General features: G+C 51.3%; 1 protein-coding gene across 4 annotated transcripts in view; it reads left to right on the top strand.

Moving 5' to 3' along the window:
- Positions 1-3,860: 3,860 nt before the first annotated feature.
- Positions 3,861-12,304, top strand: part of PLEKHA7 (pleckstrin homology domain containing A7) — a 56,964-nt gene continuing 48,520 nt past the window's right edge. For all 4 annotated transcript variants that reach the window (XM_072422375.1, XM_072422373.1, XM_072422374.1 and 1 more), the window contains exons 1-3: positions 3,861-4,022; positions 4,165-4,241; positions 5,762-5,819. In XM_072422375.1, coding sequence (XP_072278476.1) covers positions 3,934-4,022; positions 4,165-4,241; positions 5,762-5,819 — 224 coding nt within the window. In that variant the 5' untranslated portion in view covers positions 3,861-3,933. The remainder of the gene's footprint in view (positions 4,023-4,164; positions 4,242-5,761; positions 5,820-12,304) is intronic.

The following is a 12,304-nucleotide window of genomic DNA, read 5'->3' as shown; positions in this document are numbered from 1 at the left end:
AATCAGCAGCCAATGGAAGGGCTCCCACACTCTGCCAGGTACTGTATTACGGAGCGCTGCCATTGCTATTGGCTCTTATAGAAGACACCCCCTTTGGCTGGCTGTTCTAGAGACACACTGCCATTGGCTGGCTTTTCTAGAGGAGTGCTCCCATTGCCTGGCTGTTCTAGAGGAGTGTTCCCATTGGCTGGCTGTTCTAGAGGAGTGCTCCAATTAGCTGGCTCTTCTAGAGGAGTGCTCCCATTGGCTGGCTGTTCTGGAGGAATGCTCCCATTAGCTGGCTGTTCTAAAGGAGTACTCCTATTGGCTGGCTGTTCTAGAGGAGTGCTCCCATTGGCTGGCTGTTCTAGAGAAGTGCTCCCATTGCCTGGCTCTTTGAGAGGAGTGCTCCCATTGGCTGGCTGTTCTAGAGTGTTCTAGAGGAGTGCTCCCATTGCCTGGCTGTTCTAGAGGAGTGCTCCCATTGGATGGCTGTTCTATCGATTTATCACCAATTCAATGTGGAGGGGAAACCCCAAATATCTTCACAAGGAACACTGCTGCATTTACCACTTGCAATCAGAGCCATTTATCACCTTGTGCTGTCTTTGTACATACACAAAGACAGCACAAGGTGGTTTTCACCCAACATTCACACTGCGTTCACCCATGTTCCACATATTTTTTACACTTCTTTTCCTTGCATTATTGAAGGGAATATTCAATAGACCAACAAAAATGTGTGCAGGTAAGTGTAGGGGAGGGGTCTATGTGCAGGTAAGTGTAGGGGAGAGGGTCTGTGTGCAGGTAAGTGTAGGGGAGAGGGTCTGTGTGCAGGTAAGTGTAGGGGAGGGGTCTGTGTGCAGGTAAGTTTAGGGGAGGGGTCTGTGTGCAGGTTATTGTAGAGTGAGGGGTCGGTGTGCAGGTAAGTGTAGGGGAGGGGTCTGTGTGCAGGTAAGTGTAGGGGAGGGGTTGTAGGGGAGGGGTCTGTGTGCAGGTAAGTGTAGGGGAGGGGTATGTGTGCAGGAAAGTGTAGGGGAGGGGTCTGTGTGCAGGTAAGTGTAGGGGGAGGGGTCACTGTGAAGGTAAATGTAGGGGGAGGGGTCTGTGTGCAGGTAAGTATATGGGGAAGGGTCTGTGTGAACGTAAGTGTAGAGGGAAGGGGTCTGTTTGCAGGTATATGTAGGGGGAGGGGTCTGTGTGAAAGTAAGTTCAGGAGGAGGGGGTCTGTGTAAGGGTCTGTGTGAGGGGAGGGGGCTTGTGTGCAGGTAAGTGTAGGTTGGAGGGGGTCTGTGTGCAGGTATGTGTAGGGGAGGGGTCTGTTTGCAGGTAAGTATAGGGGGGTCTGTGTGCAGGTAAGTGTAGCGGGAGGGGGACTGTGTGCAGGTAAGTGTAGGGGGTCTGTGTGCAGGTAAGTGTAGGGGGATGGGGCTATTTGCAGGTAAATTTAGGGGAGGGGGTCTGTGTGCAGGTAAGTGTAGCGGGAGGGGGTCTGTGTGCAGGAAAGTGTAGGGGGAGGGGGTCTGTGTGCAGGTAAGCATAGGGGGAGGGGTCTGTGTGCAGGTAAGTGTAGCGGGAGGGGGTCTGTGTGCAGGTAAGTGTAGGGGGAGGTGTCTGTGTGCAGGTAAGTGTAGCAGGAGGGAGTCTGTGTGCAGGTAAGTGTAGGGGGAGGAGGTCTGTGTGCAGGTAAGTGTAGGGGAAGGGGCCTGTTTGCAGGTAAATTTAGGAGAGGGGATCTGTGTGCAGGTAAGTGTAGGGGTCTGTGTGAGGGGAAGTGTAAGGGAGGGGTCTGTGTGCAGGTAAGTGTAGAGGGAGGGGTCTGTGTAAGGTTCTGTATGAGGGAAAGTGTAGGGGGAGGGGTCTGTTTTTGGTCTCAACAGGTTCATTTGCAGCAGAGCTTCTTCTCTACTCGATGTGCATTGAAAGCAGCTTAGCAGTTGTTGAGCTGCAGGTGAGCTGTGAAGGAGCTGAGTCTCTGGCTGATCTCAGATGATGCCCCATCCACCTACCTGAGCCCTGGCAGGAATTGGCTTCCATTGTCACATTGTGTTGTGCCCACTTACCCCTGGATGCAGTCAGAGCCCACAGGGGGTGAATTGTAGGGCCGTATGATTGGGGGGGGGGACGACTCACATTTACACAGGGGGGAGATTTGTGAACTCTGATGGGGGGGGGGGAGTTTATATATCTGGCATACACACAGAGAGATCTCCCCTCACCCCCAGCCAGGACTTCCTGGGGTTCTCACTTTTAGAGAGGCCGGAGTTCCACTTTGAGTGTCAGATCTGTATGGCAGCCACACAATCACTGAGGAATCGCAACTTCTATGGTTTGGTGGCCATACAATGAAGGCTCCCTATGGATGAAGTTGTGGTAGGGATCAGTCACGTGTGATTGGAGCATTCTCTGATCATGTGACCTGATACATATGTGTAGAGATTCATTCTAATCAGCCCCTTCCGCCAATCATTATTAGTGTCAGGCGATGTCTCCTATATTTGTGTCACTTTCATTTCCTGCGTCACCTTACCTGCTTTTTCAGACTGGTAATATTATCCATAGGTGTCAGAGCATGCTGGGACTTGTGGTTCCTCAGTGGGTAGGTCACAGCTGGTTACTTGGGGCAGGTGCAGTCCAGGAAGAGAAGTGAAGTTTGCCACCCAATCAGAGCGCAGGTTTCTTAGGGTAAAGTCCATTAACCCCAGAGTGTCCAGGTACTCTGCGCCCTATCAGGACCAGCTGCCTGGGGACCAATCAGAACACTTAAAGGTCTCAGCACCGCCCACATGTAGGGAATACAGGTACAATCCATGGAGAGGGACTTCAGTTAAGTCATGTGACCATCACTTGTCGATCTGATTGGATCAATTCTGAGAATAAAATTCTGGATTGCGCAGCGTTGGTTTTGATGACATCACAGTGTGCGGAGATGATGTCACACCTGCTGGGCTGTGTATGGGGGTTTCTGGGGGTCTCTTCCTGCCCCCGCCCTCTTCTATCTAACCCCATACCGGGGTATTCTTCCACCCAATATCCGCAACAACTGCGCCCCCTGATCGGTCATTGTGCCCTGGAGAGGCACCGAGGAACCATAGACAGGTGGGGGAAGCCCAGTGTGTTGCCCTCCCAGGAGTGATGTCTGCAATAATTGCCCCTGAGGGGTTTAGTTTGATGTGATTGTGATTTGATTGATCAGGTGTAGTTGCCTTATGAAGAGTGGAATAATAATCTACCCCTGAGGGCAGGATTTGTAATACTTGTGCCTTGGGGGGTGGAGCTTGTACTAGTTGCCCCCTTGGGGGTGTAGTTTGTAGCAGCTGTCCCCTTGGGCTAATATTGGTGGTAACTGTCCTCTGAAGAGTGAAGAAGGGCAATAGCCCCCTTCTGGAGGGGGGGGTTTATATGAATTGCCCCATGAAGGGTGCAGTCTGTAGTAGCTGCCCCATGAGGAGTGGTTGCAGTTACAGTTGCCCCCCTGGGGGGTGGAGTTTGTAAAAGTTTTCTCTAAAGTATGGTGTTGGCAGTATTTGCCCCCCTGGGGGTGGAGCCAATAGTAGTTGACCCCTGGGGTGGGGTTTGCTGTAGTTGCCCCCCTGGGGTGGAGTTTGCTGTAGTTGCCCCCCGGGGGTTGGAGTCGGTAGTAGTTGCCCCCCTGGGGGTGGAATCGGTAGTAGTTGCCCCCTGGGGTGGAGTCTGCCGTAGTTGCCCCCCGGGGGGTGGAGTCGGTAGTAGTTGCCCCCTGGGGGTGGAGTTTGCCGTAGTTGCCCCCCGCGGGGCGGATTTTCCCGGTTCGCTCTGTCAGGGAGGTGCAGCAGGTGGGGGGAGGGGAGGTCACGTGGTGTCGCTGGTACTTTGTTACCTCAGGGCTCGGAGTGGCGGGAGCGCGCCTTCTATTCTCCGGACAGCGGGAGCGCGCGGTGTCTCCGGGCCCCTGGCGGGCGGGCGGCGGGGAAGATGGCGGCGGCGGCGGCGGCGGCAGCGGAGAGTTTACCGGAACTCTGGTCATACGGGGTGTGCGGGGACGGACGGGTCTTCTTCATCGAGTAAGAGTGGGAAGGGGGGGGCAGAGGGGTATTTACATATGCGGGGGGGCGGAGGGGTATTTACATATGCTGGGGGTGGGGGGTAATATGTCAATACACCGCACTCTGCACTCCGATCTCATCTGCCGACATCTCTCCGCAGTGATCGCACAAAGAGAACAACCTGGCTGCATCCCCGCACCGGAGAGCCGGTCAACTCCGGACACATGATCCGCTCAGGTACCGGGAACACTTACCTGTCACTCATCCAGTATGGGATTGGATTGCTGGGAGTTGTAGTTGTATGGAGGTGTCAGCAGCTCTCTGTGGATTATTACTAATAAATGACCATTGTGGAGGTGGGGTCTGTGCTCGGGTAGGTGTCTCCGGGGCCCCGTGCTCGGGTAGGTGTCTCCGGGGGCCCCGTGCTCGGGTAGGTGTCTCTGGGGGCCCCGTGCTCGGGTGGGTGTCTCCGGGGGCCCCGTGCTCGGGTGGGGGCCCCGTGCTCGGGTGGGTGTCTCCGGGGGCCCCGTGCTCGGGTAGGTGTCTCCGGGGGCCCCGTGCTTGGGTAGGTGTCTCTGGGGCCCCGTGCTCGGGTAGGTGTCTCCGGGGCCCCGTGCACGGGTAGGTGTCTCCAGGGCCCCGTGCTTGGGTAGTTGATAACTTCCTTCTTTATTCTGTGGCCCTGTCTGCGGTGACAACACTGATTTTCCATTTATACAGGGCAGTGGGTGTTGTCACCATAGGACAGCAAGTCTGTTACTGGCAGGATCACCAGGTTATTATGATTACCAATGTGACCATTACCTGCTGGGGATCCTTCATTAGCCGCAGTCACATGACCTGCGTCCACCAATCTGATCTATGTATTGCAGGGTGTATCCCATGCGGTGACATATTTCAGCATGGAGTGACATCATGGCGGTGTGCGCGGTATTTTCAGATCGGCTGGTTGGTGATGGTTCGCAGGTCACAATTATTTTAATTCTATATGGAGTGGGTGGAGTCTCACTAAGTGACATGATAGGGGCGTGGCCTTCTGGACAGGTATGATTGGCTCCTCCCACAGAATACCAAAATCTAAAAATCATCCTATTACCCCAATAATAATAATAATAGGTGGTATGCAAAGCGATGGGGTGGCTGATGCAGGGGCATTAATCTGTGACAGGCTGTGACCCCGGGGTGACAACACATTAAATCTGACTGAAGCTGCCTGACATTTATATTGCCCCCTCTGATCTGACCCCTAACCTGACCTCTGACCCCAGGGCTGCCTATAAATTGACCTCTCTGCCTTCCTTGGAATCCCTCATGGTGGCGCTGTGTTTGGGGCAGATATGATTTGGTATCTCTGTACCCCCCCCCATCTGGTCAGTAATCGGCCCCTCGTCTGTCACTAATATACTAGCTGGGGGCCATTAACCCTCTCAGTGCCCTCATCCAACCAATCACCTCGCTCCGGTGACACCTGTACAGGTAGAGCTGTATGAACCTTTCCTATTGGATACATTAGGAACTTCCAGAGCCTGTAGAAGGATACTTACAGCATGGGCCCTCAGCATGGATCCGGGGGCAGAGGTGTCACACATGCTGCCATGTGATCTGATGGAAAACATGCGGCCCATGTGTAGGGTGAATGTACAGTGTGAATAATGGCAGTGTGGGAATGCGTCCTCATTTCAGTGTGATATCCTATTGGCTTGTATTTGTTCTCCTCCACTGCTCCTGTGTGTGACATATGTTTTCTCTTCTCTCAGATTTGCCCCGCGGGTGGGAAGAAGGATTCACCGAGGAAGGAGCCAGTTACTTCATAGAGTGAGTACATAAATTGCCCCATACATAGGGCCCGGTGGGGCCACATTAACCCTTCCATGATTGGCTTTGAGGAGCCGGTGACACCGGATTGTCTGCAGGGAGGTGAAACAAGCGGAAGGGTTGTTGTGGTGTCAGCATGGTGGGGGGGGTCCACGTGGCCCCTGCTGGGGCTTTGTTGGAAGTGATAATGGGGAATCGGCCGACCTTTTCCCACTGGGACAACCAGCAGCTTGGTCTCAGTTGTCTTGACTGCCAATAGCAAAGTGTGGTTCAAATTACCCCCCCCTCCCCAAAATTTCCCCCCAGTAACTGCAACCTCTGCCTAAAACGGATGGTGAAGTAGTGGTAAGATTTTAATCATAACTGCCCCCCCAAGGTGCATCAACAGTCTAAATGGCCCCCTACCGTGGATGTGCCCAATGGTGCCCAGCTCACTATGGGGGCCCTGGCATCCTAATCTGTAAAAACTGAAGTACAAGCAGAGCTAACCAATCAGGTTACAGCTAATAAAGACAATATAATTGGTCAATGTGAGTAGAAATCCCTCTTGTTATTGGCTCGGCCAATCAGGATTGATCTGTGTATGTTGGCTATTTCTAATTTGCCCTTTCTGTTCCTGTAATAAATTGTAATCTGCGATACTCAACATCTGACAGGAGGTGGGAAAGGGGCGGAGCCTCTTTGTGTATTGGTGGTGGAGGTCCTGAGAACGGTCATGTGATTGCTGAGTTGCGCTTTGACTGGCTGAGGTTTACCAAATAGTTCCACAGTGGTCACTTTTATTTTCTGGTCAGCACAGACATTTATTGGGGTTTCTCTAAAGAACTACAAATCTCAGCATGACTCCTAGCAGGATATGTAGGTGTTGTGGAACTGCAAGTCCCAGATCAGCCAGGAACTACAAACCCACTTATCACTGAGAATGGAAATCCTGGACTGTGACCCCCCACCATCTGGAGTCACCATGTATTGTCTCAGTAATAGGTTTGTATTGTCCGGCTCATCTGGGACTTGTAGTTCCTCACCCCTGACGCTGTGCGGTTTGTTGTGTTGCAGCCTCCCAGTGATCAGCGTGTTTGTTCCGGTGACTTTGCAGCTGTGGTGCCCGGAAGGAGGGAGATGTTTATTTTGTGTGTCTTTCAGAAGCTTGTGAGTGTTTATCAATGCTGGCGAGGCTGCTGCGGCGTGCGCCAATCGCCCCGGGCGTGTTCACACTGTCAGAGCTGGGATTGGCGGGAGGAGTGCAGAAAACTTTCCTGAGCTTAATAATTTCCGCTGTCCTGGTGATAAATGGCTCTGTGCAGTGTTTGTAGACTTTCCTCGTATTGTTATTATTCATGAAAATGATTTACCTGTCTCGAAATGACCTTCATATACCGTGCAATAAACACCCGGGGGGGGTACGTTCCTTAGGTATGGAGCTTTCTCCTGATATTGGGGGATTCGGGTGAAATGACTGATTGTTATCCTCCCCGAAATGTCATCAATATCAATCTACAAATCTGCCATCATCGCCTGACATCATCGCCTGACATCATCACACGTCATCATCACATGACAACATCACATGACATCATCAACATGGCAACATACCATGACATCATCACATGGCTACATAACATGACATCATCACATGACATCATCCCAACTAACCTGGGGCTGGAGTCTGGTACCGGAATGGGCCTGGGATAGGTGAGAGGAGCTTCACTGACCCTCAGTCAAAGCTCAGTGCGGCCCCAAAGAACTTTGATTTTACCTTCTTATTCACCCTGTACATTCACCCTACATATGTATTTCGAGAATCTCACAAGGATTTTTCAGCCAATCCAAACCTCAGCTGGTAGTGAATAATGACCCCAGCACGCCGTATTCATTCACCGAAATGTTGTCTGTGTGTCCAGACGTTTCTCATGATTTCTCCAGTGATTATCTGTTCTATATGATGATAGGAAAAATGTTATTGAAATATTGAAACAATATATTTGCATCACTCCTCACAGTGCAATCACAGACATTGTACACTGCACAGACTTCATAATAAAGCAGAACTCCAGCAGCCGCATATTCTTCCGGCACTTCCATAGCGCTGCTCCCAGTGACCCCGTGAGTTCTGTTCTCTGTCCTGAGACATCCAATCAGAATGAAGTCTGCACTGTTGGTCAGTTCATAGGGGGGTCGGTGATGGCGGCCTCCAAATCCCTGCAGTACACTGGCCAGGAGATAAACATTCTGTACGGATCCATTCATCATCATAGCGAGGGGCCGGCGGTCCCCCTGGCCGTGCGGACCCCCCAGATCTCTGCCTGGCCACGCACCCCCTCCCCCCCCCTGATCTCTCCCTGGCCAAGCAGACCAGCTTTGGAGTCACCAGCACAGGAAGCTGTATCAGATAGATTTAAGTGGCAGGATCAACTGGTAATATTAGGTCCTTGCAGGAGATTAGTCAGTACAGAATGGATTGTATATTATTACTGCTTCACTGAATGATATATTTCTGAGCCCCCCTTTACCCTTCAGGGAAATGGGAACACTAATGGTGAAACGATTCCAATGTCAGCGGGAACCATGGGCCCCCAGTATCTCTCTATCGTTCCATGGGCCCTTCTGTAGTGCTCACATGTCTGTAGGTTCTGGGTTATCCTGTTGAGGATTTGCAGTCACTTCCTCTCAGGGAAGGAACTGATGGTGACAGGTACACTTGTGTTAGGATCTGTGCGGAGAGCCCCCCATCTGCCATCATTCACGTCTGGTTCTTTCCCTCCCTGGCCCCGAAGGGCCGGGCTCCTCCACCTATCAGGATTGCAGTTAGGTGGTTGTGGCCCTTGAGGACGGGCCCCGCAAACTCTCTGGGCCTGTTTCTTGTCCCGGTGACCTTTGTCTGGGTGTGTAGAATGTAGCAAAGAATTTTTACATCTCCACACGCCCTGACAATCATTTCCCTTCCACACCTGTGTCACGGTTGTTGTGTTTGGGGGTTTGTACACCTTGGAGATACGCATTGTACACATGACTGGTGGAGGTGGCACTCCCGCTGTGCACACACTGCCCCCCGCTGGACAGGAGAGGGTTAATGTTGTGACCTTTGTGGGTTCTCAGGAATGTCAGCTGCTCCTGTTTACATTGCATGGCACTGAATATGTCGTGTTGAGGGCATAAGGGCCCACTAAGCGGCCCTAAGCAGCGGGGCCCTCAGCAATGCGGCCCTGAGCACCGGGGCCCTCAGCGATGTGGCCCTCTGCGATGCGGCCCTTCCCACCGGGGCCCTAAGCAATACGGCCCTTCCCACCAGGATATAACGTGGGGGGGGGGTGGTGATCTACGATCCCCTCGGAGGGACTGGCGACCTTTTTTCGGCATAAATCGTTCTCTGCGAGTTGCGGTGTAATATGAATGTTCAGCATGCCGCGCCATGCCGGCCGTTTTGTTTTACTAATGGCCAATAAAGTTTTATTGGCGGAGATTGCCGCGGGTAGTTACAGGGTCAATCGCTCATCATTATCACAGGGAAACGAATGGAGGCGGAATCCCGCCACAGGCTGACCACTTCCCTCATTTTATCCCAGTCTCTTTCTGAATGCAATCATTGGAATTGCCCCGTAATACCGTCACCATATCACCGCCATTTATCAGTCACTATTGTAGGAGCTGTGTATGGGCTGCAGCAGCCAATCACATTCACACTCCGGTGTTCTGCTAATGTGTGATGATGTACAGCCAGTTGTGTGTACAATCCTGCAGCCTGGCACGCAGTGCACGGGGCATTGTTATAAGGGTTCAGGTGTAGTTCTCCCTTTCTTGTACTTATAACACTGGGTGCATGCTTGTGCTGGTAAACTTGTATAAAATACCTAAAATGATAAAAATAACCAGAAATGTGACCTTACATGTAGGGGAGGAGAGGAGCCTGTGATCAGAGGAGGTTATAAATAGGGGGGGGCACTGTGCACCTATAGGTCAGATGTGGCCCTTGGTTTGGGCCCCAGAGTTGTATATGGACATTTCATGTTTGGGCCCCCCCCCCTCCCCCACAGGTTGTGGCTGAATCTTGGTAAAGATAACTAAAACTCAGTGGCCGTCCAATGGGGGAAGAGGATTGCCAAGGACCTGGAAGTCCAGCATAGGGTTGGCAGTGAGATTAGCGGTCCCCTGGCATGCTGATGAGAGGATCCTGGAGCCCCCATCACTGCCTGGTGCTGCATGCAGGTGAATCTGCCCCAGGTGGGAATCCCACGCCCCCACCTGAGTTCAGTTCGGCTTCATTGTACAATACACAGGTATAATAATATATAATAACGCCATGATGTGTCCCCGGAGCTGTGCAGCTCCCCTGTTGGGGTCGGTATTCAGGGGAAGATAATCTTGTTGGGAAATGAGATTTATAAGCGGCTTAAGAAACTGAAAAAAGTAAAAATGTTGTCAGAGGAATTCATAGCGGCCTCTAACCGAGTGTGAAATGAGATTATCTGCCGCCAGATCCCGGCCAATTCATGTCGGGTCACAGAGACTCCACCAGGTCCCATGACAGGTCCTCTTTACCTGCAATATCCAATCAGAGCTTTGTGAGGAATCTGAGAATAATACAAAACTGGAATAAAAATCCCCTGGGAAGTCCCGGGAACACGCAGCGTCTGAGAAAATGAGACGTGAATAGTTCTCATAACTTAATATATGTGAGGATTGTGCGAGTCCCCGGCAGGATGCTGATCACATGGTATGCAGGGATCTATTCCGAAATGATATCCTATTCCAACAGCTTTTAAAAATCTATGGCGATCCTGCCATGTAGATCCATGTTCAGGCACTTCCTGTTATAAGGTGACAACCCTCTCTCACTGTCTACCTCGTGTTATATTGTGTTGTCACCCCCTTCTGATGGAGGCTGAAGCTGGTTATTGCTGCACACATTACAAAGCCATGGCCCAGTGTTGTCACCATCAGGAAATATTTGTCCCATTTACCCAATCTGTGTGTATGGGGAGTCAGAACCATAATATTCCTAACAAAAGATTCAGAATAATGTCATTTTATATGGAGATTCGGAGCGATGTGATTGGTCATTTTATATGGAGATTCGCAGCGATGTGATTGGCCGTTGTATTGGGAGATTCTCTATAATGTTCATCCTGCAGCTCTTTTATCATTTCAGCCAATCAGCAACCAGTTGTGCAACTCAGACTCCAATCCTGGCTCTCTGGCGCCCTCTGCAGTCCAATCTAATGCTGGCAGGTTGGTGGAATCATGCTGTGGTTACCCCTGAAGGAAGCACAGCGTGACCCGAATAATAAATTCCCCCATACATGTAATTGCCGGTGTCATGTGACCGGAGTGCTATAAATCTTGTATTTGTACTTTGACCGTTCTCCCCGATCAATGCGGACATGTGATCAGTAATGACGGATCCGCTGCTTTATGGATTCTCTTATCTCAATACATTGATGAATTTATGTCTCGTTTCCTCCTAAATGTTCTCTGCGGGGACGATGTCGGTGTGATGCTCTGCGGGGATGATGTCGGTGTGATGCTCTGCGGATATATTGGTGGGAGGTGCGATGCTCTGCGGGGACGATGTCGGTGTGATGCTCTGCAGAGATGCTATTGGTGGAGGTGCGATGCTCTGCGGGGACGATGTCGGTGCGATGCTCTGCAGCGCGGTCACACGGCATTGTTTTGCAGACCCCCAGCGGCTCCATTCTGCGCTCGGCCCTCCCCCACATTCCACAATGATGACACAATCACCCCTCTGTTCCCATCCCCCGCCACTTATCTCTGCCCACCTACCTGTGCCAGCACTGACAGCCCAGAACACTGTGTGGGGGCAGCGGGTGAATAGAAGGGTGAATAAAGCTGACATTCCCTCCAATCACTTTTATTTCCATAACATGAGGAAACATTCATCAGATTTGTGTTTTACAGAAAGCGAAGGGAATATCAGGCTGTTCAGAATAATAGCAGTGTGTGTAAATCATTCACTCTGTGTGAATCCCAGCCCTTCAGGAAGGAAGGCAGTGAATGTTGTCCAGACCAGACATTAATCAGAAGAACAGAACTTTGATTGGAGGAGAAAACAGATAAAGAAAACGATTGGCTGCTCAGCTAGGATCAGATCAGAACCTGAACGATCGGATTGGATGGAAGGCTCAGCCAATCATGGGCTCCAGGAAGGTGTAAATCATGTGACCCCCCCAGAGGGACAGATCTACCATGTATACCATGTATATAGCGCCAACATATTCCGCAGCGCTGTACGTAGTCATGTGAACATTACCACAACCTGAGGACAATGCATGATATGGGGCTATGATGACAAACTCCATGCAGATATTGTTGTGACTGAGATTGGAACCTGTCACCCCAGCGCTGCAAAAGCCGGTTATATCTGGGATCTGGTAGTCGGTTTTATCCCGGTGATTTGTCGTTTCCCCGGTCGGGGTGCAGATTGTATCCCGGGTCTATTATTTATATATTTCCGTAATCCTTATACAGAG

The sequence above is a fragment of the Pyxicephalus adspersus genome, chromosome 9 (genome assembly GCF_032062135.1).
Source record: "Pyxicephalus adspersus chromosome 9, UCB_Pads_2.0, whole genome shotgun sequence".
Taxonomy (NCBI): domain Eukaryota; kingdom Metazoa; phylum Chordata; class Amphibia; order Anura; family Pyxicephalidae; genus Pyxicephalus; species Pyxicephalus adspersus.
This window is presented reverse-complemented; position numbering and strand designations above follow the sequence as displayed.